This window comes from Lampris incognitus, chromosome 8, assembly GCF_029633865.1.
Source record: "Lampris incognitus isolate fLamInc1 chromosome 8, fLamInc1.hap2, whole genome shotgun sequence".
In the NCBI taxonomy this organism is placed as follows: Eukaryota; Metazoa; Chordata; class Actinopteri; order Lampriformes; family Lampridae; genus Lampris; species Lampris incognitus.
In genome coordinates, this window is record NC_079218.1 from 41,491,440 (window position 1) to 41,519,380 (window position 27,941).

Below are 27,941 nucleotides of genomic sequence, written 5' to 3' on the forward strand. Positions count from 1 at the left end.
GCTGAAAGTCAACTGTGATATCTGATCAGATTATCAAGACTGGTCATGCAAATGCAACTGCTCCCTTATCACAATGGATGTCAGTCAGGGAGCGATGCCGAAGCAAGGCCAGGCAAAGTGTCCATCACACTCAAAAATGTAAATTACTACACATTTAAACACCTTGCCAAGTATCTGCACATCGTACAATTAATTCACAGAGGCTAAAGAAGGCCTTGACTAGTTCTCGAGGGCGACTTCGCCACAGACCAAAGGGTAAATAAACTGCATATCAAAACAGCTTTAACTGGCCATTCAGAGGAGCTCTAAGGAATAACCACCACATGAGATAAAACATCAAACATGAGGGCTCTACTGAAGGCAGAATACGCATTTCTAACAGGTTGTAGAAGATTAACTAAACTCAATTTAGCATACTTTGCCTCACATAGGTTGCATTTACATTTGATCTTACTGTAATCTACCTGTCTGGTGAATTAACTCAAGCACATCGCAGGTCTGTCGCTCATCTGGGACAATTTTAAATTCATTTCTCACCTGGAGATTTGATACTGTGAACTTAACAGCCCCACGCTGTCAGGAGCAATGTGTAACTTGCACTGTAAAAGCACTTCATTGTTTCAACCTGAAATCCCAATTAGCCCCTGCTGCACTTGGAAGTAGGAAAACTCAACTAACAATTTCCATAGCACTTGTTGAAATCCAGTGCAGGTAAAATACCAAAAACGGTTTGATGCTTAGAGATTTTCAAAGCTGAAACAACAAAAGTGCCTTTCGATAGCATGAGCCCTTATAGTCTGCGTCTGTGAGGGTCGGAGTATGGCGGGGATGGTGGTGGGGGCAGGGTGACTGTGATCGGGGGGTCCACTGGATCGTCCATGGGGAGAACAAGGCGGGTGCCCCTGATCACCAGCTCATGTTCCCCGATGCCAAGCTCCTGATCCAGGCCATCATCGGACGGGCCTCCCTCGATGCTGGTACGCTTGCGGTTGACAGTGCGGGATCCAGACACATCAGTGCTGACTGTGACGTCGGCGTACATGGAGCTGACATTGGCGTCATTCAGGATGATGTCAGACTCGTCATCATTGTGGAGTTGGCCTTCATTCTAGCAGGTAGGGCAGGGCGGAGGGGGGAGAAGGACATAGGGCAGAGAGCGAGAAAGAGAGAGAGAGTGAGGGGGGGGGGAGGGGTGGAGAGAGAAATAAAAATTGAGAAAAAAACACTTGAGTGATAAAATCAAGGGGAGAATAAAAGATAATAATAATGAAAAAGTAATGAAAGAAATTCTACTTCAAGCTTACCTCATAGGCCTGCGGGCTGGTAAGGCATCGTGCCAGCGGTCCACAACAAGTAGGTAGCGTAGCAGTGAGAGGTGGGCCGCTATGGGTCAACAAAGGCTTCAGGTAACTGAAGGAGGAGGTTCTGTCAAGGACTTGTGACATCTCGCACTTCAGTTAAATCCAACAAATCAGTCTGACTGCCCTAAGATCAGTTCTAAGTGTTCTGAGAATTTTAATCGATCAAATGTGGCAAAATTCCATTTTTCTGGCATGGCAGCACTTGCAGCAAGTTAGCTAGCAATCTGTCATTGCATCTTCAGTTTTTTTCCCTCGTACACGTAACAAAACTTTGAACTTTCATCGAAACTATTCGACGAGCATGTTTGAATTTATAATCTTCACATGAAAATCAATATTCAGAACCTTTTAGATTCAACAATGGGATATATTATATGTTTTTTTTTAATGTAGGAATGTACTCTATTCATTAGTTCCTTGCTTGGACATGTTTAACCATCACTACAATGTCGTCCACAAATTACAGATGTACTAAATTTTGTGGTCTATTCCTAAAATAGATCTTATAATTGTGTAAGAAATCATGGGTAACATCCACATTTTCAGTGCTAGCACTAATTTCTCTCTGTTCATGGTGAAAAACAAGGAATATGATTATGATGCCAAACGAATCTGTACTGCAGCTTCTTGGATGGACCATTCAACAATGTTATGGCAGAATCTGGAAAATAAGAGAGGTTTTTTTTTCCCGTCTGTGAGTTGTAATCCGAACCAATACACTTATACAGCTCAGGTGATTAGGACAATGCCCCTCGAGCTCGAAAACCAGAAAAAGATGGCAACTCACATTGAACTTTAGCAAAGTCAATGACATCTTCTGTGTATAACCTCTGAACAGAAGGAAAATATCTATGACCTGATTCACTGAGAGTAACTTTAGGTTGTACTGCAGAGACAACTGTCGAGACCACATCTTCAGTCTGGATCTTCTCACTCTCAACCACAGAGAATCAAAGTTAAAGTAACGAAAACTCTCTGCTTTTCTTGGACCAATCCAAGATGCTAAAGTCCGAAATCTGCTTTCTTTTTTTCTTTTTCTTTTTCTTTTTTTAAATAAACTAAACCGCCATGTGCATCTCAAACAAAGATACAGCGTAAAAACAATTACACATACATTTATTCATCCATCGCATCCACTATCGAAACTGTTTATCCTGCTCTCAGGGTCGCGGGGATGCTGGAGCCTATCCCAGCATGAACGACAGCCGCCAGTCCATCACTAGGGCGACACATTCACACACATTCACACCTAGGGACAAGTTAGTACAGCTGATTCACCTGAACCATATGTCTTTGGACTGTGGGAGGAAACCGGCGCACTCGGAGGAAACCCACGCAGACACGGGGAGCACATGCAAACTCCACACAGAGGATGACCCGGGATGACCCCCAAGGTTGGACTACCCCAGGTTTTGAACCCAGGACCTTCCTGCCGTGAGGCGACCGCGCTAACCACTGCACCACCGTGCTATCCACACATTTATTCATCCACAGCCCAAACAGATCATGGACTTCCAGTTTCATATACCTGTATAACTAATGGCATCCTGATCTCTAAACTATTTAGTCTGCGGCGAGTTAGTTTGCGCCCTCTGGTGTTCACAGTGGGACTAACAGCTACACTTCACAGCACTTCGACCGACAGACATAGGCCTCACCCAACTTATCCCTCTGATAGAGTCTGATGGAGGTATTCATTCATTTACTAAACATGCTTCATCCAATTCGGAGGGGGGTTGGGGAATCTAACCCAGCATGCACTGGGCAGAAGGCAGTGAGACACCCTGGATAGGTTTCCAGTCCGTCACTGGGCCAACATACACAAGCACTCACATACCATTCAAATCTTGGGATCTTTAAAGTCTCCAATTCAGCACGCATGCATGTGTGCGAATGGTAGAGGGAAAGTCTTATGCCAACATGGGAACAGGCGAACTCGACGCAGAAGGGCCGCGATCCCACCCAGGACAATCAAGCTGTCACGCCACCCATGACAATAGAGGTATCGTGGTCTACAGACAAGATGGATACTTGTGGTCAAAGTTGTACCAGATCCTGAACGGCCAGGCGCTCTCATGTTTAGTGTCCCTCTGCTGGGATCCATCCAGCATTGTCACCTGTTAATATACAGAGAAGAAAGAGAGCAAACAAAACAAACTGAAATTAACTCCACCCAAAAGGCCATGTTAATGTAAAGTCTGTTCAGTTGTTTTACTTTTTTGTGTGTGTGTGTGTGTGGTAAATGCAACCAAAAAAAGATTTGTTGAGTTTTTCAAAACATTCCTGAGTAGTTTGCGGTGTTTTCTATTTTCAGCTGTGGTGCATTACATGGATTCAGTGAAAGCTTCTGTAGAAGCCAGGGAACAATGGAGAGCTTGTTGTATTAGGGTCTGGATTAGACTATTACTGAAAACGTATGGTTAATAAACTTGTGGTTACTGTAAACTTATGGCTAACTAATGTAATTTCTAGAAATGGCATACAGGTTTTGTGCTACAATGGAGCTATTGGTGCCAATGGTCAGACCTTTTAGCAGATTCTGAAGAATGATATGAAGAGAAAACAAAAAAAATATCACAATGCTGGAAGGCTGCATGTTTTATCTGTCTACAATGTGCCTTTTACATCATATCTAAGCATTTCCAAATAGAAAATTAAAACAGATTTCAACAAAAGAAGCTCTATGTGGCATTTCTGACATATTTTCCATGCTGTTGTTAAAACAGAACCAGCACATAAATCCTGATTACTTACAGAATTCTCCTGATCTGAGTCAACACCCACTCTGAAAGGAAAAATTAAGAGAGATTCGATTTTCAGTGAGAAATGTTGAACAGAGTGGTAGGACACACTTCCTGTGCAGCATTCTGACATATGCACGCGGTATACTTACGGTATGCTCATGAAGGACAACATGGGGGTGGTGCCCCCACCACAGATCCAGACAGTAAAGAAGACAATAAGGAGGGTAGTTGAGAACATCATCTGACGGGCGTACGTCGCTGTGTCACGGATCGAAAGGGCAAAGGTCATGGCCCCACGCAGACCTGGGGAGGAGAGGGAGGGAAAATAGACAAAGTGAGAAAAATGTGTTTGAGAAGACAGCGAGAAAGAGATTTTTCATTGAATTAACTCAAGAACAGTCACAAATGTGAAACACAGGGAAAAGTCAAAAGCCACCCAGCAATGTTTTACCAACTGGATCAGTGTAAGATTGGACACAGCAAAATTAGATTTCCAATCAGATACCAGTTGAGCTTCATTTTGCTACTCTAGCTGTTCTGGCCTATTCTATTCTGCTGTGATTTGTTGGCCACTGTTCCTTAAACAGCATGCTTTTGCAGAAAGTGGTTTTCAGTCCGATCCACAGGGACCCACAGTACTGCTGGCAAAAAAAAAATCTCTTTCTTGCACTTTTACTTTAGCACTGGTTTTGCTCTTAGATGCTTGTTTAGATGCACTTATGGCCTCTGATGACTAGTAGTTCTCCTGATTTCCTACGTTAAATGCAAATATTGTAAGTCGCTTTGGATAAAAGCGTCGGCTAAATGACTGTAACGTAATATAATGTAATGCTGGTTCTCCCTTCTACCAGACAGTCAAGTTAATGCTTGTGTCAAGTTATGCACTCCACAACCCGACTGGCAAAGTTCCAGTTTGTGCCTGATGCATGTGGTTTCCATACCATTTAAATTTGACACACGAAATAGCAAAAGCCTCTTGTGCCTACCTGAATTGATAGCTAGTGTGGCAAGTAAATAAATTACTATGTAAACCAACAGCATGGCCCACAGCGGAGACTGGTAAAAACATCATATATCTTTGACATGGCTTGGCATGGGGTGGCATGGTGGCACAGGGGTTAGCACAGTCGCCTCACAGCAAGAAGGTCCTGGGTTTGAACTCCAGGTTTGTCCAACCTTGTGGGGTCATCCCAGGTCATCCTCTGTGTGGAGTTTGCATGTGCTCCCCGTGTCTGCATGGGTTTCCTCTGGGTGCTCCGGTTTCCTCCCACAGTCCAAAGACATGTAGGTCAGGTGAATAGGCCGTACTAAATTGTCCCTAGGTGTGAATGTGTCGGCCCTGTGATAGACTGGCAGCCTGTCCAGGGTGTTTCCCCGCCTGCCGCCCAATGACTGCTGGGATAGGCTCCAGCATCCCGCGACCCGAATTCGGATAAGCGGCTTGGATAATGGATGGATGGCAGATTCCATATGGGAAAGTAATTGTATTGTGACAATTCATCCTCAACAAAGAGCGTGACAACTTGTGCCACACTGTCTGTCATTGAGCATCAGCTTATAGGGACTGAAGGTAATACCTGCCACTGGCATGCCATTAATGTGGTTTTCCCTGCCCTTGCTGCTACGCAATGTGCGATATAGCGGTATGCCAGCAATGGAGCGTACCCAAGTATTCCAGCAATCTAACTGAGGGTTTTTAAAACTCGCACAATAGGTGAACTTGATCAACCAGAATACAAAAACCAGTAGGACTGTGGGTACTCAAGTTTGAAAACCACCAGTTAAAGGTCCCATTAAAATTAAAATTGTATTTTCATTCTTGTTACCTTTTATCTGCACTTCACATCTATTAAACACTACGTTCTAGAAATTAACAACAAAAAAAACTTCCATTTTTGGGTTTATGGGATGATTTTTCTCTTGCTGAAAAAAAAACAAGAATTCCTTAGTGATGCCATCCTAATCTTCCAGGTGTACACAAAACAGTGTCCACTGAAATGGGAGCGAGAATGAGAAAAGACAAGTGATCCCCTCGCACCAAACTGAAACTAGTCAATAGCATATTGATGTTCACGTTCTTCTCAAAGTACCCAGCCATTATTGCCTGTTTGTCAAATCAAACTCTGTCCCCTCATAAAATCCCACCCAACTGTCCCGTTTCATTTGGGTATACATCCAGGCGCAGAAGTTCTTCAATGCCATTTTATGGGACCTTAAAGCGCCTTGAGGAGGGCAGTAAAGGCATCCATCTCTATACAGTGTACACTTCAAAAACTGTGCATTAGGGCTACTCCAAATAAACATTAATATGAATGCCCACCCCCCAAAAAAGATGTTTAAACTTGTAAATAAAGATCTGTATTTTTTTTTCTAGAGAATTACCGATACCTTTGTTGTTCAGACAATGTCAAAAAGAAAAATCAATCATGCACTGAGGCCCTTAGGTGAGCTCCACTTCTAGTCATATTTCAATAGCAAGTGTCAGCTGAGGTACGGCTGTTATTCATTATGACATCTGAGCACGAATGCTGGCCTAAAATTAGAGCTTGACACGCTATTATTACAGCAGCATACTCAACATTTTGAAACTTCTTGTTTCCGGGAGGTATACCTATATGACATTAGCAACTATCTTTTCAAAAAGACTGAATCCTGTGATGAAGCAGAAATTAGTCAATTTGGGGTCTGGGCTGAAAAGATGTATGCACTCCTTATTCAATGAAAAACGTAAGCAGACATCATCACAGACCCCGATTGGCCTTCCTAAAGGAGAGCTGAGTACTGACAACGGAGGACAATGTGCCCCAACATTACCTGCAAACATCATGACATGCTGGAAGTTGGACCCGATCTTGTTCCTTCGTCCAAGGTTGAGCAGGAAGGACAGGGGATAGATATTTGCAGCCCTGCCAAGAAATACTGCCACCTGTAAACTAAGGTCAAGGAAACAGCGTACTGACAAGCAAGGGCTTGCTTTTTATAATGGAAAAATGGCACGAGATGTAACTATTAAATAACAATTGTCTTCTAACAAGTTGCTTTTTTTCATCCATATCATTTGGTATGATCACTTGCTTTATATGCATGAGGAAACCCTTAATTTCTATCTTGGTTTCTCATAGTCTTACTTCTTTTTTCTTTTTTTTGTGAGTGGTGGTGCAGGACTAGGCGGTGCAGGACCTGGGCTAGGATTATTATGGATCCCCATCATCCCGATAATGGACTGTTTCAACCACTGGGGTCAGGCAGATGCCTCCACAGCCACAAGGCCAGCACAGTGAGATTAAAAGGAGTTTCTTTCCCCAGTCCACAAGGGCACAGAACACTAAATAACTATAACAACTACCAAATAACTCATATATAGCAAACCATGCTATATATGATATTCAGCACCGGCATCTCAGAATAACCAAGGACAACCCCCCCTTCCTTCGCGTTCCTCCATATGTATATATATATATGATATAGATATATATAGATATAGATATATATAGATAGATATATAGATATATATAGATATAGGGAAAAAACTTTTAATATATAGCAGTACAAGCTTGTTTCGTGCGTCACACACTCATCAGCTGCTAATGTTATTCACATTGACAGCTGATGATTGCTTATGGCATCAAACAAGCTTGTACTGCCTCAGAAAGAATTTACTTGACTCACTGAATTATATACATATACTAGCAGAGGTACCCGGCATTGCCCGGGGAAAATGTTCTCACCAAAACAACCAACACGATCTGATCGTTACAATATAATCGATGATGAAATATAGGATAATTTATATGATACATATGATAAATGAATGTCGAATAAACGAATGTTATTAATGACAATTATCAAATGTCATAATTTTCAATCCATTCATCAAGCTTCTTTGCCAATGTGTGCATTAATCGCTCAGTGCTCAAGCGCCTGAGGGTAAACCACGTTGCGTGTCTTACTATTTGCCGCTAGGATAGAACGCTTTTCTGCACTACCAGTTCTAGAGGCAGCTACATACAACTGGCCATGTGACAAACATGGAGCAGAAAGATTTACTCCAATCTTTTTAAAAGTCTGTGCTGGTTTATGGTAAACTTCAACAATCAAATGTCACCCATCACCAATTGCAATTTCACAGTCTAAGAAGCCTAACCTGTAATTTTACAAACCCACCAAATTGTGCTCCAGTATTTCAATTTCTTTTTTTTTTTGCTTGTTTTTTTTATTTTTTTTTGAAGTTGTATTTGGTCAATCTTGAGGTCACTGTTTTTTCTTTTTCTGCTTGCTTCTCTAGGTGGAAAATGTTTAAAGCCGCTTAGGCTAAATTCAATCATAATGAGATAGTAGTATTTCCACGAGTAATGGGGGAAATGTTTTGTTTGTGGACACTAGACTCCATCGCCACTAGATGGCAATGTGGCACAATGGATGGCGGAGAGGGAGCGCTGGAAGGAGACAGAGGAAGAAGCAGCGCAAGCAAAATAAACTCAATTTCGCAAATAAATCATATTCTTTACTTGGTTTTTGAAATATTTTTCGAACTGTGCAATCCTTGGAAAGTGCTGCTTCTAAAGATACCCTTCTTTTTGTTCTATAATGAGTATTTCTGAAGTTTTAAGCGAACATACAAACATACGCTCTCACTTTATTATAAATATATATATATATATATATATATATATATATACACTACCGTTCAAAAGTTTGGGATCACCCAAACAATTTCGTGTTTTCCATGAAAAGTCACACTTATTCACCACCATATGTTGTGAAATGAATAGAAAATAGAGTCAAGACATTGACAAGGTTAGAAATAATGATTTGTATTTGAAATAAGATTTTTTTTACATCAAACTTTGCTTTCGTCAAAGAATCCTCCATTTGCAGCAATTACAGCATTGCAGACCTTTGGCATTCTAGCTGTTAATTTGTTGAGGTAATCTGGAGAAATTGCACCCCACGCTTCCAGAAGCAGCCCCCACAAGTTGGATTGGTTGGATGGGCACTTCTTTGAGCAGATTGAGTTTCTGGAGCATCACATTTGTGGGGTCAATTAAACGCTCAAAATGGCCAGAAAAAGAGAACTTTCATCTGAAACTCGACAGTCTATTCTTGTTCTTAGAAATGAAGGCTATTCCATGCGAGAAATTGCTAAGAAATTGAAGATTTCCTACACCGGTGTGTACTACTCCCTTCAGAGGACAGCACAAACAGGCTCTAACAGGTACTATTTAATGAAGATGCCAGTTGGGGACCTGTGAGGCGTCTGTTTCTCAAACTAGAGACTCTAATGTACTTATCTTCTTGTTCAGTTGTGCAACGCGGCCTCCCACTTCTTTTTCTACTCTGGTTAGAGCCTGTTTGTGCTGTCCTCTGAAGGGAGTAGTACACACCGGTGTAGGAAATCTTCAATTTCTTAGCAATTTCTCGCATGGAATAGCCTTCATTTCTAAGAACAAGAATAGACTGTCGAGTTTCAGATGAAAGTTCTCTTTTTCTGGCCATTTTGAGCGTTTAATTGACCCCACAAATGTGATGCTCCAGAAACTCAATCTGCTCAAAGAAGTGCCCATCCAACCAATCCAACTTGTGGGAGCTGCTTCTGGAAGCGTGGGGTGCAATTTCTCCAGATTACCTCAACAAATTAACAGCTAGAATGCCAAAGGTCTGCAATGCTGTAATTGCTGCAAATGGAGGATTCTTTGACGAAAGCAAAGTTTGATGTAAAAAAAATCTTATTTCAAATACAAATCATTATTTCTAACCTTGTCAATGTCTTGACTCTATTTTCTATTCATTTCACAACATATGGTGGTGAATAAGTGTGACTTTTCATGGAAAACACAAAATTGTTTGGGTGATCCCAAACTTTTGAACGGTAGTGTATATATATATATATATATATATATATATATATATATATATAGACAGCTGATGATTGCTTATGGCATGAAACAGGCTTGTACTGTCTCATAAAAAAATTATTTGACTCACTGGATTACTTTGCTCCTTATGTGCTGAGCACTTTCCCTGCCATTGAGTATTTCTTAACAAAGTTATACATATATATTTCATGCCATGAGCAATCATCAGCTGATGATTGCTTATGGCATGAAACAGGCTTGTACTGTCTCATAAAGCATTTACTTGACTGACTCCTCAGTTTTTTTTATGTTTTAACTAATTTCAATTTAATTTTATTCCTAATTACTTGTGTTTTTTGCACAATTTCAGAGTTTTCCAACACATATTTCACTGCCCATTGTACTTGTATGTGAAGTATGTGACAAATAAACCTATGAATTTTGAATCTGAGGCTGTCAGTCAAATTACAAATATCCAAAGCTATGTCTCGTTAAGCTACTCCCCTCTTTTGTTTTTTTGTGACACAGGCTAGCTATGATGCCAATACTGTGCTATTACTAAGGCAAAGAGCTACAAGAAGATAAATTCAAGGTTCAGCATCACTTTCCCAAATATCTGCCAAAGAGGCTCTCACATTAACCCAGCTCTCATATATGTAGTGTGGTTCTCTAAAGGGCCAAAGCTGAACTTAGAGAGGGATGCAGAGGCATTAGGATTTCAGCCATTTGTTCCTCTCAGTTGTCTTGTCTTGTCTTTATTCGAATTGTTGGGAGTTCATTTAAAGTAATATTTCCATATTTGCTCTCATAATGTTGCGGTCATGTCAACCCATACTGATATTGTGTCATTGTTGTTCACCACTAGGTAATACAGTGGTGCAACTGGATAGAAGATCTATAATGCATAAGGCACAGGAGTATTTGTTGTACCTATTGATAAAGCATTGTGGCTTTGACTTTTGCACTCAATGTGTTATTGTGAATGGAAGCTACTACATATATACTAACATGGGGACAGAAATTAACAGGGTTGCCAGATGGATTTGTAGATTTGCAGAGGTCTAAAATTGACATGGGAGCTACAGCCATCCTCCTGTGAGTGAAACTATGGTGAATATTTGGCATCATCAAAAATGATGTGTATGATAGCTTGGAACAGAAGTTACAAAACAGGATTAAAGATATATGAAAATAGAATTTTTGGTTGAGCATCTCTTAACCATCCAGGAAGAACATGTCTTCTTTGTACCAATGGTTGAAGTAAAGTTGTTTAAAAGGATACAAAAGCACCAATAATAAACAAAGGATTGAAGACATGCGACTGGAAGGAGAAGAGAGTCAGTCCCATGTAAGAGAAGATGAAGTTCTCCGCCAGGAAGTTGAGCAGCTCAAACAACTGAAAGGGGTAAGAGACAAACAATATCAAATAAGTCATGTTAGAATGGAAAACTAGTTGTCAGTCTGTGTATGTGGGTGTTTGTGCAGGGCTGTCAGGGGGGGGGTGTCAAAGACATGCATCTGCATGAATCATGGTCACATCCACATAGCTATTCTAGTTCTACTGCATGAAACTATTCTAGTTCTATGGCACGCGTAATCTCAATGCAATACTTTTTTTGGGGGGGGGGGGATTTTTCCCCCTTTTTTCTCCCCAATTGTATCCGACCAATTACCCCACTGTTCCGAGCTGTCACGGTCACTGCTCCACCCCCTCTGCCGATCTGGGAAGGGCTGCAGACTACCACATGCCTCCTCTGATACATGTGGAGTCAAGTCAAGTCATGTTGCATTTTATATAGCACTTTTCTAGCTGCAACCGCCACTCAAAGTGCTTTACAATATTGCATATATATATATATATATATATATATATATATATATATATATATATATATATATATAAACCTACAATGAGAACGAACACAAAAAGATAGCATGACTCTTAGACTAGGATATCAAATTTGTTGGAAAAAAGAGTGAAAGGAAAAAAAAACTATCTCTCAACCCTTTCCATGTCAATAGCTGTGTTACTATCAAAGCATTTTTATGCATTATGAAGTATTACGTTGTAAGTCGCCAGCCGCTTCTTTTCACCTGACAGTGAGGAGTTTCACCAGGGGGACGCAGCGTGTGGGAGGATCACGCTATTCCCCCCAGTTCCTCCTCCCCCCCCGAACAGGCGCCCCGACCGACCAGAGGAGGCGCTAGCGCAGTAACCAGGACACAGACCCACATCCGGCTTCCCACCCGCAGACATGGCCAATTGTGTCTGTAGGGACGCCCGACCAAGCCGAAAGTAACACGGGGATTCGAACCGGCAATCCCCATGTTGGTAGGCAACGGAATAGACCGCCACGCCACCCAGACACCCCGATGCAATACATTTTTAACAAGTAGAATACAGCAGCATTATCATGTACATAGTACCAGCTATGACTTTTTACTATTACAATCTTTCAAAGAAAAAAAAGTCAGTGGTAAAACTGTTGGCTTTATGCCATCAAGTCAGCTCAGCTGCCAGCTTTCAGCATGTTGAAGCATGACAGTAGGTTAAAATTCAATATTTCAGGTCTATAGCCAACATTTCATTCAGATTATAGATTATTTTTCAGACCGATCCTTACACGTCACCTATAGTCACAGTCACATGCACTCGCTCGCTTTGGCCACCTGCTCAGCCACCACATCTCTGCAGGTGTTGAAAAATTCCTCCAGCGATCCTCGCTGTGATTTATGAATTTTTCCTCATTTTAATTTTTTTTCTTTTCTCAATACCCGACTCACGTTTACAAAATCAGTCGCGCTTTTGTGCAGCCGACATTGTTTCCCCTTCGCAGTGCGTAGTGAGATGGAGCATGCACTATGTAACGACGCAATACCAAAAATGGAAAAACCTGAATTTGTTAAGATTTTTTTTCATGTGACCTTGACTATGGAGAATGGAACTGACACTCAGGATTTTCATTTTAGAAGCATGTTGGGTCAAGAACAGTCATAAAAGAATTAAATATATATTTTAAAAAAAACTGCAGGATTGCAGGCCAGGCGCAAGGCCCTAGAGGCAAGAGGCCTTGTGCGGTTGCACATTTTGCACAGCCCACATGACGATTCGGTGTATGTGTGTGTGTGTGTGTGTGTGTGGGTGGGTGTCAGAGAGACCTGTTTGGTCCTGTCCTGAGAGTCAGGGGAAAGATTGTTGTAAGTGTAGTGAGCTTGGGTCATCCCACAGAACAGCACCGCCACCACACCTGAGGGAGGAAGGAAACCAGAAACAAACACACCTCGTCTGAGCATCACACATAACACAACCAGATGTCATAGATGTCACCAACACGAGCTCAACAGAAGAAGGGGATGGTCTGCATGTGTGATTTGTGTGTGTGTGTGTTTATGTGAGATAGAGAGCCTTTTAGCTGGTAAAACCCATGTTGGGTTTCTGCTACAACTGAATGTTGTGTACAAATAGTATATAAATGATATAGTGGATAGAAATAAATGTTTAAGACGTTTGAAGTCCCAACATGCATGTGTACCAGTGAAACCACAGGCCTCTGCCAGTAGGAAGGTGCTCCAGGACATAAGGAAAAAGAGAGCAGTCTCCAGTAGGGGGAAGTCCCTCAGCTTGGTGAACTTAGTCACGTGACAGAAATAAGAAGTCAAGGAACGGCTCAAAAACTGACACATCCGTCAGCCTGCAGTGTCGCATTGGGTAAAAAACATGTCTATGAAATGGATTACCCAGTTAAAATCAGGACAAAAAAAATCTAAATAGTGTTTGTGATTAAAGGTCTATCGCTGACTTCTGCCCTGAGTCGATGTACATTATGCAAGGCTGCGATAACATTCAATAACAAGGCAAGCCTGAAGCCTAGTGGGACCCCATGTAAAACACAATGAACATCCATCCATCCATCTATCCTGCTCTCAGGGTTGCGGGAATGCTGGAGCCTATCCCAGCAGTCATTGGGCGGCAGGCAGGGAGACACCCTGGACAGGTCGCCAGGCCATCACAGGGCTGAGACACACACACACACCTAGGGACAATTTAGTATGGCCAATTCCCCTGACCTACATGTCTTTGGACTGTGGGAGGAAACCCACGCAGACACGGGGAGAACATGCAAACTCCACAGAGAGGACAACCCCCAAGGTTGGACTACTCTGGGGCTTGAACCCAGGATCTTCTTGCTGTGAGGTGACCGCGCTAACCACAGTGCCGCCCTACAGACTGAACAATTGCAGACAATCTCTTCAGTTATACATAGGGTATCAATGTTTGGTCCCTGGTCCTAGGAAAGCTCACAGCATAACTCATTTTATGAGGCCTAATCAGGTAACTGATACTCATCTACTATGGAACAGTATAGAATGGTGTGCAGCAGCAGCACAAAGGATATGAGAGCAGTCATGACACCAGTGGCCACTCCAAGAGCAAAGGACCCACTGAAGACTCCGAGGAAGATGCCAAAGGATTTCAACATGGCCATGGCCTCAAAGCTGTGGCTGTTGTCCCCCGCAGGCTGGTAGGCCACGATGGAGCTGAAAGGGATGGCAAACAGACAGAAAAACACAGGGGACACACAGGCAGGCACACACAGACAGAAAACCGAAGCCAAAGAAACATGCACACCCAAACAAACGTGCACACACACACACACACACACAATAAAACAGAAACAGTTACAAAAGAAATTAAGAGCGCTAACTGCCCAGCTGATCAACAAAATCCATAAATTATGACACAAAAGAACTGGCTTTCTTAAGAAAAATGCAGGCATCTGCAACAACCCAACTCCCATCATGTTGATACCATTCACCACTGACATGACTGAACACATTTAGAATGATTCATTTATAAGCGAATAAAAAGAAGGGTGGTTTGATGACTAAAGGTACATAGTCTAGAGTTGGGTTTTACAGTCACGCAAAGAGGGGAATGTTGGGGTCTCGCATGCGTAAACTCATATTGAGTCTTGGTAGGTTTGTTTCAACTCCACATGGCCGATACTGCCAGTGTCCCACAGCAAACGCTGTGCAACAGAAGAATGTCATTGAAGAGAAACATTCACAGGAAGCACTGCAAACCCTACAGGACCAAACCAAGAAGTACAGCCTAACCTTCGGGTCAAATGTCCAAAGAGGAAACTAATGGCACAGCAAACAAAAATGATGGACAAAAACACCTGCAATAACACAGTAGAATAGCAGTGCTTCTAGTCAGCCAAATATTCAGTGATTTTTGTGTTTTAATCTTTTTCCACACCTAGATGTGTTCATTGGTCTTTTGCAGGGATGACAATATCTGGTTGATACTGCGAGACATCAAGCGGGATGGGATTGGGAAAAATGCAAGGGGTACGGGATCGAGAGAAAAGCAGCAGTGCAGATACCTTGGTGGATGAGGGTCTGAGGCTACGCTGCATAACAACAGCCCATGTTCTATATTACAGGCAGTGAACTGGGACAATCACAACCTAACAGAGGTTTCACCACTACAACCATGCAAACCAGCCGCCCACCCACCGGGGGGATAGTGTCTGGTTCTGCCCCAGCCACTCTTCCTCAGCCAAGGACCAGGCTGAGGTGTCATTCCCCTGTGAGAGCACAGCTGAAGCCCTCTGGTTGCCCTGCTTCTCAAAGCGTAACAGAACACTGCATACGTACGTACAGGTAGGTGATGAATGTCATGGATGGATGAGGGGAAGGCGGGCAGTGAAATGAGAGCGATTGGGGTTAGAATATTAATGGCTGTTAATAATTCAAAACACACAGCGTACAAAACAAAGGGGTGAATTCTTTTAATATTAGCCTTGCTACTGTACAAGTCAGCAACCGGGAACTGAGCATGGTAGCTTTGGTGGTGTGTGTGTGTGTGTGTGTGTGTGTGTGTGTGTGTGTGTTTTGAGTGTGTGTGTGTTTTGAGTGTAAACCTGTGCAAAAGCTTGTGCATTTGTTTGTTTGTGTTTGTCACTTGCACTTACGAGGAGAGGACAATGGCCACTGCGTCATTGAGCACACTCTCCCCAAAAAGCAGAGCATACAGGTCCACATCCACCTTCAACTCATTGAAGATAGCCAGCACCGTCACTGGGGAAGGAGAGAAGAAAGTTAGCAAAACAGCAATATTCATACCACATGACAGGCATACTCCATGATGTACTGTGCAATGAGGACAGGCAAATTCACCAAACAGAAGCATAGACATCAGAGTCATGTAAACAGAAGGAGAGGAGGCAAATAGCTTTCATCTTAAAGGATTTATCCTTTGAGCGAACTTGAAGCCATATATTCTCAACATGTATATTTATTACCATATGGTGGCTCCTTCAGCATCCATCCATTATCTTAACCGCTTATCCTGCTCTCAGGGTCACGGGTATGCTGGAGCCTATTCTAGCAGTCATTGGGCGGCAGGTGGGGAGACACCCTGGACAGGCCGCCAGGCCATCACAGAGCTGACACACACCCATTTATTCCTAGGGACAATTTAGTATGGCCAGTTCACCTGACTTACATGTCTTTGGACTGTGGGAGGAAACCGGAGCCCCCGGAGGAAACCCACGCAGACACGGGGAGAACATGCAAACTCCACACAGGACAACCCAGGATGACCCCCAAGGTTGGACTATCCCGGGGCTCAAGGACCTTCGTGCTGTGAGGCGACCGCGCTAACCACTGCGCCATCGTGCCGCCCAACTTGGCTTTATGAGCTGCCTTTATATCTTTATATTGGATCCCATTGCCTTTTCTTGTATTCATGCAAACATGCATACTGACGAATGACATGTCAGTGCCTACCTGGATCTGTTGCCGAGACGATTGCCCCAAAGAAGAGGCAGTCAGTGAAGTAAAAATCTCCCCCCAGCTGGCCAATAGCTTTCATGAAGGATACAAAGCCATACATGGTCAACCTTAAAGAATAAAAGAGGTGCGGTGAGTCTACAAAACATCAGGACTGTATGTGTATCTTCCATGTTCCATGCACTACGTAAGAGCCAAAGTTGAGATGCGATTACACCTATTTTAACCTCTCTGCACTGGCTTCCTGTTAATCTTGGAATTCATTTTAAAATCTTGGTGCTCACTTATAGAGCCCTACATGGCCAGGCTCCCCATTACATCATGGACCTTCTGCACCCCCACACCACGAGCTGAGCTCCTAGGTTTCTCTAACCAGGGTCTTCTAAGTGTCCCTCGGACATGTTTTAAGACTCAGGGAGAGCGTGCTTTGCAGTCGGCAGCACATAAGCTTTGGAATAGTCTCCCAATAAATCTGAGATCTGTGGACTCTTAAAAAACTGTCAAAAACCAATCTGTCCAGGTGGGCATTTAGGTAGCATGTGGTATTTTATATTTTACCTTGTGTTTATCTGGTGTGTTTTATCCGTTTATCTTTTTTTATTTATTGACTGCGAAACACTTTTTTTGGGGGGGGGGATTTTTCCCCCTTTTTCTCCCTAAATTTACCCGTCCAATTACCCCACTCTTCCGAGCCATCCTGGTCGCTGCTCCATCCCCTCTACTGATCCAGGGAGGGCTGCAGACTATCACATGCCTCCTCCGATACATGTGGAGTTGCCATTCCGCTTCTTTTCACCTGACAGTGAGGAGTTTCGCCAGGGGGACGTAGCATGTAGGAGGATCACGCTATTCCCCACAGTCTCCCCAGTCCCCCCTCCCCCCAAACAGGCACCCCGACCAAGCCGGAGGTAACACAGGGATTCAAACTAGGATCCCCGTGTTGGTAGGCAACAGAGTAGACTGCTGCACTACCCAGACGCCCTCGCGAAACACATTTCTGTTGTTTATCCTTGTGTTATTTGACTGTGACGCACTTTGTGACTTGTATCTGACTTGTATCCGAACAGGCACCCCAACCAACCAGAGGAGGCACTAGTGCAGCAACCAGTACATATACCCACATCTGGCTTCCCACCTGTAGACACGGCCAATTGTGCCTGTAGGGACACCCGACCAAGCCGGAGGCAACACAGGGATTTGAACCAGGATCCCCGTGTTGGTAGGCAACAGAATAGACTGCTACCCAGACGCCCGCCTGAAACACATTTCTGTTGTTTATCCTTGTTTTATTTGACTGTGAAGCACTTTGTGACTTGTATCTGTGAAAGGTGCTATATAAACAAACTTTACTTACTGATACTAAGCTAACCAAGGTAAACGCTGCAATCTTATTATTCATATACATAGGTCTTGAGGTCAGAACAACAAAAAAATGATCCAGTTTCACAGCTTACTCAGTTGACTTACCCAATAACAAAACATGATATGACTGTTCCCATGAAAGCGTAGGTCAGGATGGAGCCAATGTTCCTAAAGAAGTGCCTCTGACACAGAAAATAAGGAGTTTAAAACATCAAAGTTGCTGTTGTGAAGCGACTTTATAGTTTTAGTCTATTAGAACTAGTTTACAGACATGACAAGATCTTACGTCAGTCAATCTAACTTGTCTTTGGCTTTTAGGTTACTGTAGTAAAATGTACAGTTTTAGACAGTGTTAAATTTTGCCAGAAATGCCTATGATAAGCAAGATTAACCCACTTAGAATAGGTTCATGTGGGAATATGGTCTTACCCTTTTTAAACTGTAACCAGCATGGAAGATGATGGGAGGCAGCAAAATGTTGAAAAACACTTCTGGGTCAAAGGTCACCTATGGACAGAATTAGGTTTATTAAGGGAGGTACAGACTAAAAACTTGAGATGCACCATAAAACATTAACTATTAAATAACGTTTACATTTTCTGCAAAACTGCATCAGGTTACAGGACCTTCTCTCGCTCAAACAAATCTCAAAATAAAAAAAAAAGTGCTCCAGGTTACTGGACAGAACTTTTTTGTACAAATAAAATCGAACTGAAAATGAATTGCTGTATATTCCACTTTATCTAATATGTTTTACTTTCTCAAAGTAAACGACGGTTTTCGACAACATGTTTTAGTGTGTGTGGCTGTGACATTACTGTCTGTGCCGCTGTATGTGCGACATGAACCATCGTGTGGCGCATACATGTAAATTTGACCAGCACAGAATCGGATATACCTGAGACTGACCGGCTCGTCACTGGTCATGGCCGATCAAGCTGAAAATTGGCCGATCGATCAGTGCAGCTCAACAGCAGGTACTGAACTGCAGTAATCTTCCTATTGTAGAAGTTGCATGGACTTGATTCTGACAGACCTTTCAAATTTCCATTCCATCTATGTTTGTGCATATGGAGTTTAAATACTTGGGGTCAACTGTCCAAAGTAACAGGGAGTGCAGAACAGAGGTGAAGAAGAGAGTGCAGGAAGGGTGGAGTGGGTGGTGAAGAGTGTCAGGAGTGAATTGCGACAGAAGGGTACCAGCAAGAGTTAAAAGGAAGGTTTACAAGATGGTTGTGAGACCAGCTATGTTACTGTATGTAGTTTGGAGACAGTGGCACTGACAAAAAGACAGGAGGCGGAGCTGGAGGTGGCAGAGTTGAAGACGCTAAGACTTTCACTGGGAGTGACGAAGAAGGACTGCATTAGGAACGATATGTTAGAGGGACCACCCAAGTTGGACAGTTTGGAGACAAAGCAAGAGAGGCAAGATTGAGATGGCTTGGACATGTGTGGAGGAGAGATGCTGGGTATATTGGGAAAAGGATGCTGAATATGGAGCTGCCAGGGAAGAGGAAAAGAGGAAGGACAAAGAGGAGGTTTATGGATGTGGTGAGGGAAGACATGCAGGTGGCTGGTGTGACAGAGGAAGATGCAAAAGACAGGAAGAGATGGAAACGGATGACCCGCTGTGACGACCCCTAACGGGAGCAGCTGAAAGTAGTAGTAGTAGTAGTAGTAGTAGTAGTAGAGGTAGTAGTAGTAGTATGTCTGTGCATATGGCTTTGTGTGATTCTATATATGTCTGGGAATTGGGGAGGTGTCTTGTCAACCTGGGCCTGTATTTTGCTACTGTTTGTTAGTGCTAGAGCACAAAATTTTGGTCTTAAAGAGAATGGTTAAAGTCTTCCACTTTAAACTTAAGAATAAAATCTATCCAGCGTAATACTTGTGACTTAAAAAACAGTTTAGGAGAACTCCAGAGCTCTCTGAACTGGGTTAATGGTTGCCAGGATGGGGTCGAGTTAGCTGGTGTACTGAGACAGAGGCAAACTTGTATGTTTCAAGAAAGGAATGAGTTGAACATTGTATAACAATGTGCAGTTACTGAAACATTCCAGTTAAGATAGACACAATGTAGACTAATTTTGAATGAGACAATTAAACTGAACAATTGGACAATGTAGGTTTGCACTGAAAATTATATCACTACAAAAATCGTAGCAGCTGCTATTCCTCTCAGAACTTTGTTGCAATTGATGATTGTTATCTTTTGATTGTGGTACTACCAACTGTAAAAAAAAAAAAAACACTGGTCTTACGCCTCTATTTGCTGTAAGTATGTCTTATTTATCATGCTACAAAAAGTATTTCTTACTCTCCTTTACTTTGGAACATTTTTAAGTGTAATTATCAGAATTTTAGTGAATATGGGCCCTGATTTAAAAGGGTCATGAACATTTACTCCATCCACTTATTACACCATCTATAATATCTGTCAATTTCCTTGCCTTTCTCAGCATCTCATCATCCTGCACTTGGTGGCCCTTGCCCCGGCTGACTTCTCCCTTGAGAGTGTACTCAAAGTATCTCCCGCTGACATTGACCAGCAGTGTAGCAGGACTGGCATTGAGAGCACAGCCCAGGGTCACGTCGCTCATGTTCTGGGGCACATGGACCCCAAACCGCAGGATCACACCCACAAACAGTCCTACATGGAGGAACATGGAAAAGAGTGAAGGACAGCAAGGCTGGAAAATATCATTACCATGATAATCATAGGGAACTTCACACAAAATTGATATACATCACAACATCTGTTTCCATATGTATAACTACCATATTTAAGAATAACTGAGGTTCATCAAATTCAACTGTTTGGAAATGTAACGTATAACATCAAACCCTAACTAGTTTTAAAATAATACTCCTTGAAATATTTCAGAACCCACTTGGGAGAGAAATTTTAGGTTATAGATTCTCGTTCTCATTAATTTAGACAACACAATTGTGTATTATAATATCACAACTTGAATGTCATCCAAATGCAACTGTCGCCACTGAAAGGCGATAAATCAAAATATTGAACTATTGCCCAACCCTGGAGGCAGATATTACCAAAATCAACCCTGAGCCGTTATAAGGATGCATTTGACGTTTACCAAAAAAAAAGGATCTTGAGCAACAATTCATTGTACAAACACACTTACACGTGTATTTCACATACACGACATGCCACTAAGGGTCATATTGTTTAACGTGTAGCTCAGGGTGCTCCTTTAGGGTGTTAACGTTAAGCTATCTCCAGTAAGCTTACTGTTAAGTGGGGGTTTGTCTGACCGGGGCACCTCAAGCAACTCATCTCTTCACGGGATGGCAGTGTAGCTATCATAGCATGTTGCAAAGTGAAAGAGAACAAGATTCGTACTAGCCTCGCCTACAAGTGAAAGCGGGTGTAGTTTGGCATGCAGTTACATCCAGCTGTCATCTGTTAGCTAACGACACATTAGCATGTACCTTGCATCAGGTTAAACTGACAAGATACTTGGTTGTCTTACCGTAGATCATGGCGAGCCCTGTTTCGTGTAGGAACCTGAATCGCCGGTGCTTGAACAACCATATAGTTAAAATGGTCAGAGTTAAGAGCATTATAAATATAAGGAGATTGGCACTGTCTTGTCGGTGGCTCTCCTCAGCCATCCTCTCAGTTGCAACGTTGTCCATAGCGGTGCTCTCCTCGCCTCGGCTCCCGACGAGCGCCAATGTAAACAGACACGGCAAGAGCCAGAACCCCTTCGACGGTCTGACGCCAAGAGAGTGTGCCGGTTTGGATCCCATCGCGAATTTCCGTAAAATTGTTACATTTGTCGATGATTTTACACGAACATAGCCAAGACAACTGACTGCTTGGGAAAGTGGGGAGACGAGGCAGATGACAGCTTCTTCCGTGGCTTTAACGGCTTCATCAAAACATTGGTACTTCCGGTCCTTCGAAATAAGAGTCCCTCATGTCGGCTAACAAGCCGCCAAGTATAACGGACCAGTACGCCAGAGGTCGCTGTTTCCGTTTAATGGTTGTTGTTTTTTTTTTGTTTTTTTTTGACACGATTGATTTAAATTCTACATGCAACAAACATACAACAAAAGAAAGAGGAGGAAATAAAATTAAGAAATTAAGTAAATAAAACTAAATACATCAAAGAAATTTGCAGATGACACGGTGATACTGAGTCAGCTGAAGGAGAATGAAATGTCAATCAATCAATCAAGTTGCATTTTGATAGCGCTTTTCTAGCTGCAACAGCCACTCAAAGCGCTCTCTCCCACGACAGACATGGTCCTGTCATAGACTATTTCTCCAGATGGTGGCAGGAAGCCCTTTTGGAATTGAATGTAACTAAGACCAAAGACATGTGTATTGAATTTAGACATAATCCCTCCAACTCAGTCAACACTAGGATTAATGGTCATGAGGTTGAAATTGTCGAGTCATACAAGTATTTGGGCACTATAATTGATAACAAGCTGGACTTTGATTGTAATACCAATTTGTTACGCAAAAAAAGCCAGCAGTGCCTTCTTTTTTCTTTTTTTTTTCTTTTTTTTTTTGTCTGAGGAAGCTGGCTAAATTCGGGGTCAACAGGTCCCTGGTGACTTTGTTCCACAGATCTTTTTTTGAGTCGGTTATTACGTTTTCTTTTATCGGTTGGTATGCTTCTCTCAGTCTTAAACAGAAAAATGCATTAACAAATGTGATCAAGGTCTGTAGTAGTATCACAGGTACCCAACAGAAAAGTATGTCTGATTTATATAACAAGCGGTTGTTAAGGAAAGCAGAATCCATCCTGTCTGGCAGCACCTACCTCCTTCACCTAAAGTTTCAGACCTTGCCTTCTGGTTCCCACTTCAAATACCCAGTAGTCAAAACAATCGATACAAACACTCCTTCGTTCCCTCAGCCATTTCACTGCTAAACTCCAAGAGCAAGAGGTAATACCAGCTCGACTTTGATAGACACTGTTTACTGTTGCACTGCTTTTCTTTGGCTTTGTTCTCCTCACTACGTGTTGTATTTATTTGCCTTGTGTGTTCTGTGGAGTGTTTGTGTGTTTACATGTTGCCGCTGTTACACAACAATTGCCCCTCTGGGGACGAATAAAACCTACTTCACTTGACTTGACTTGAAAGGGTGCAAGTAGAATCTTAAAATAATTTTGTTCTCAATTTTTCAGTTTCATCTTTGGAGAAATATTGTAAAATTGAGTTTCTATTTGATGAAAATGGATATAATTCTTTGACAAAGACTCTCCGGATTGTGGTGTTGGGCAATTTTAGATCGATGAGATCATGTCCATTCACCAAAGGTTCAGGAAGGAGCGGATCTACATTACTTTTGTAACCGGTTATTTTCTTGCCCGGTGCGGGATTCGATACGAGGTGTACTGCGCCACAACGCGACATCACTAACCGCTCGGCTAAAGGGTCAGACCCGTAACCTAAGGACTAACGTGTCTTATTAGTAGTTTACACTTTGATACAAGCTGTAAGACATCACTATTATAAAGTGTGGGATTGCTTTGATAACAGTATCATATTGTTTTCGGTCATTTAAATTAAATTTTGAACAAAAATTCTCATAAGATATTGTGGGAGTGCAGGAATGAGGAGACGGAGAGATCGAGTCGAGTCAATGCCGTTTACTCGCAACACAACAACATCGATACAACATAATCTCCCGTGGCAACCAGCTAACCGCTAGGCTGCTGCAAACATGGCTCCACCGGCAACCCCAAGCAGTGCCTACGTCAACACTCTAAAATGTCTGCCTTAAAGGAGCAGCAGCCCTTGGTGAAGCTACCCTCAAATCTGTATCGCCACAATATAACGTTTCCTGTATTTTCCATTAAATGCATTATAGACCTGTTTTCCTGTCTCAAGCCAATTTTTATAAAACCAGGATTTATTTCTAAATTCCACATACATGCAATTTCACAATGGTGTGGTATGGGGACTAAAATGATGCTTGTAGATCATTTCCCAATAAAGTAATATCTGTTGATGAAACGTGGATAATTTGACAGGGAGTTTTTTAAGGTCCTAATCACATTTAAAGAAGAACGTTCATTGTCTCCAAGCTTCATAAAAAATTGGCTTGGGATATGGAACCATAAGCTGTTTTCATTTTTCACAAAGGACCTTAACCAATTTATTTTGATAGTACCATTAATACGTTCAATGTCAATGGCTTTTAGCCCTCCTTCCTCAAAATCTTTAAACATCATTCTTTTTTAAATAGAGTGTTTTTCTGTTCCAGATGTAATTAAAGTTGACCTGGTTTATGCTTTAATTGCCTTTTTGGGGAGTGATTTCGAGTAAGCTGGGAAAATGAATCCTGAAATGCACTCCATTTTTGTGAGAAAAATTCGGCCAATAATAGAGATGTATCGTTGAGACCACGAATTCGAATACGATTTACATTTATCTAGATTATTTGAAATGTTGAGATTATCCAGTGTGTTATCCTTTGTAAAGTGTATACTTAACGGTTGATTTAACAGGGATGTTATGAGTTGTTGTCAGAGGAGGGTTATGAATTGGAAGTAATTCACTTTTTTTTAAGGTTTAATCTTAAGCCAGATGCCTTAGAAAAAGAAATCGATTGTATTGACAATTTTTGGAAATTGATTACCATTTTTCATAAACATAGTTGTATCATCTGCCAGTGGGCTGATCGTCAGCTGTTTGCCTAACACTGTCAATTTTTCAAAATCTGAATTTTTCACAAGAATAGAGAGCATTTCTGCTACAGCGATAAAAAGCAGGGGAGAGATGGGACAACCTTGTTTGATTTCTTTGTCGATTAAGAATCCTTGAGACGGACATTGTGGTAATAAGAATGTGCTATTAGTAGCCTTATAAATGAGTTTAACTACATTTATAAAGTTTTCGCCTAATCCAAACAATTCTAAAGTACGAAACATAAACTTGTGTTCAATCATGTCAAAGGCTTTAAAAAAGGCCAAAAACAAGATAAAATCTTCAGTCAAATAGTTGTAATCCAATAGACGTGTTCCCTTGTTTACATGGGCCTGCGCAGCATCTTTTCAAGGTTCTGGATAGGCTAGAAGAAGTAGGCTTGAACGTCTCAACTCCCAGAGAACCAAACCAGTCATTTGATTGACTTATGATCAGCCTGGCAAGCCATCCAAGGAGCCGGTTACCATCATCCATCATGGGATGGTCATTCAATTCGAACTGTATCCACCAGACAACAACGTCAGAAAACCAGTGAAAAAGTTTAAACCATGCAGGACGTTGTCTGATGGTGAGAAAAGGAAGCACCCTTCCAAGCTGAAGAAAAAAAAGTGTCAGATGAGAACATCTAGACGGTCAGAAGGAGGAGGGTGTAGCCCTGGCTAAAATGCATTTAGACGTTTGGTTAAACTTCATTTAGGATATAAATAGTTTTAAAAATGGAATTCATAATGTTTAAATATGTTAAAAATATATATGGAAGGATAAAATAGAGAAGTCATCATCTTGACAGTTAAAAGGTTAGAGTTTATGCAAATGAGCATAGTTTGCTTAATATGTACAGGCCAAAGCACGTGTAGTCAGTCTAACAGCCTAACTTCATTAGCCGCATTATGTCAATCTATGTTTTGTTTTAATCGGCAAGTTCTGAAATGATAGGCAAGCCAAATTTCATTCTCGGGTAGAGGGGTGGGGCTTGATTGTAAGCTGTAAGGTCCTGTGCGTTGGAGAACGGCAGAAAGCAAATGGTCACCGTCAAGTGAACGGTGCGGAGTGTTCGAGAGCAAAATGTGTTCCTAACTTAGTAGTTGACGAACAGTTATCCAAAGGGTTCGGATTTTTGTGATCTACAAGAGGTAAATATGAGATTGTGTATTGCTTTTCATACTGTGACAATGTGTTATGGTGTAAAAACGCATTGTGTTGCGAGTAGCCATTAGCATTAGCATAATAGCCGTTAGCTTTTGTAAACTACTAATAAGACACGTTAGCCCCTAGCTAACGGGTCTGACCCTTTAGCCGAGCGGTTAGTGATGTCGCCTTGTGGTGCAGTACACCCCGTATCGAATCCCGCACCGGGCAAGAAAATAACCGGTTACATTGGTGGCAGCGGTGGCAGCGGTGGGATCTGGAAGCGTGCAGATCCTCAGAAGTCTCTTCGGAGCGCGGGAATAACAAGGGATAGGGCGCGCTTCCGGGGAGGGTGACGACTGTAAACTACTAATAACACACGTTAGCCACTAGCTAACGGGTCTGACCCTTTAGCCGAGCGGTTAGTGATGTCGCCTTGTGGTGCAGTACACCCCGTATCGAATCCCGCACCGGGCAAGAAAATAACCGGTTACATTTGCATTGTGTTGCTAACTGCGAGTAGCCATTAGCATAATAGCAGTTAGCTCAGCTTTGAAAAATTGGTTAAGACAAGCAATTGCTAGCTCACCACGAAATAGTGTATGGAGTTGTTACTTAGCTGATTTATTTGATTCAGGAGATGGATGATTTGTGACTGTAAGAGAGGACAGCTCCGTTGGACCACTTTGGAAAACGGTTTTCTATTGGAGTGCTATTTGACTGTCGCTGCTGTTTCTTCGCTGCTGTTTCTTCTGCGCTATGCCGAGCGCCCATCATCCAGTTTCCCCTCGTTTTTCCCCCTCTAAATGTTCCTTGGATCTGTGAGTGCTGGGCACGTGCTTTTTTCTTTTTGCTTGTGTGACCAAGTGAAGCAGCCACTACAGTTTTTAGGCCGCTACGTTCCCAAGCCACGACTCAACCATAGGTTGCAGAATACAGAATACACTTTATTTGTCATTTGTACATACATACAATGAAATTCACTCTCTGCGTTTAACCCATCCTAGCTGTGTAGCTAGGAGCAGTGGGCAGCCACCGTGCAGCGCCCATGGAATGGTTTACCCTTGGTTTACCCTTTCCGGGTACTGACAGCTGGGTAGACTGTGCCCAGGGATTTGAATTCAGCGTTACCTTCCCCCACCCTTTGCCTAAAGAGGCATCAACCCACACGGCAGCAGGTGGATTTGAAATCAGAGTTGCCTTCTCCTATCCCAATGCGTTGGCTGGACTGGGCACCATGGGAAGTACCATACAGGCATACAGGAGGACCAGATCTATCAGTAGGGACGTCGTCCTTAGCCAAATGGCCCTTGCTGAGGTAAGGTGGTACCCCTCTACAGCCTGCGGTTGCAGTTTAGTGTCTTACCCAGGACAGAGTGAGTGTTTGTGTAAGTGTGGGCCTAAGGCGCTACCCCTCTACAGCCTGCGGTTGCAGTTTAGCGTCTTACCCAGGACAGAGTGAGTGTGTTTGTGTGTGTGTGGGCCTATGACTGGTTATTTGATATTATTTTGTGTTTATTCATATTTGGGATTTAGTCCTATTTGTCTTTATTCATGAACGTGATTTTGAGAAATTCTGTTTTATTATATAAATAAATAGCCTACCATAACTTGGCATTACATTTAAAGAAACCATGTTGTGTCATAAGTAATTCATGTTCAATCACTTTTAAAAGAATGGATAAAAATTAGGACAAGAGACAAAACCAAAATCTAAGTGACATATCTTTATTGTATATCATAAATTTATTTGGAGGCACCACCAGTTATTTTAGTTTAAAAGAGAGTACTATTAAAATAGTTTAAGAGCGTACAGGTAATAGCGCCGTTTATTTTGAAACCGTACCCAGGCCCCACCCACAGTACTACAACACATAGCAGATTTTTATATAGCTACATGGGACGGGTGTTACACATGGATGGCCACCAAGGGGTTTATCAGAGACTTTACAATCTAACCTTAAGAAGGCAAGGAATCAATGGTATGTGTGCTG

The 27,941-nt window shown here is 42.2% G+C and overlaps 1 protein-coding gene across 1 annotated transcript; it reads right to left on the reverse strand.

The window, feature by feature from the left end:
* Window positions 1-790: 790 nt before the first annotated feature.
* LOC130116562 (sodium/hydrogen exchanger 6-like) lies at window positions 791-21,936 on the reverse strand. Its single transcript, XM_056284495.1, has 16 exons — window positions 21,621-21,936; window positions 20,574-20,773; window positions 18,553-18,630; window positions 18,229-18,305; window positions 16,759-16,871; window positions 15,942-16,047; window positions 14,358-14,499; window positions 13,494-13,599; window positions 13,120-13,208; window positions 11,243-11,356; window positions 6,920-7,031; window positions 4,255-4,408; window positions 4,116-4,146; window positions 3,393-3,478; window positions 1,305-1,410; window positions 791-1,108 (listed from the first exon to the last, which is right to left on the reverse strand). The coding sequence occupies exons 1-16, from the start codon at window positions 21,898-21,900 to the stop codon at window positions 791-793; spliced, it is 2,112 nt and encodes a 703-aa protein (XP_056140470.1). The 5' UTR covers window positions 21,901-21,936.
* Between the last annotated feature and the right edge of the window lie 6,005 nt (window positions 21,937-27,941).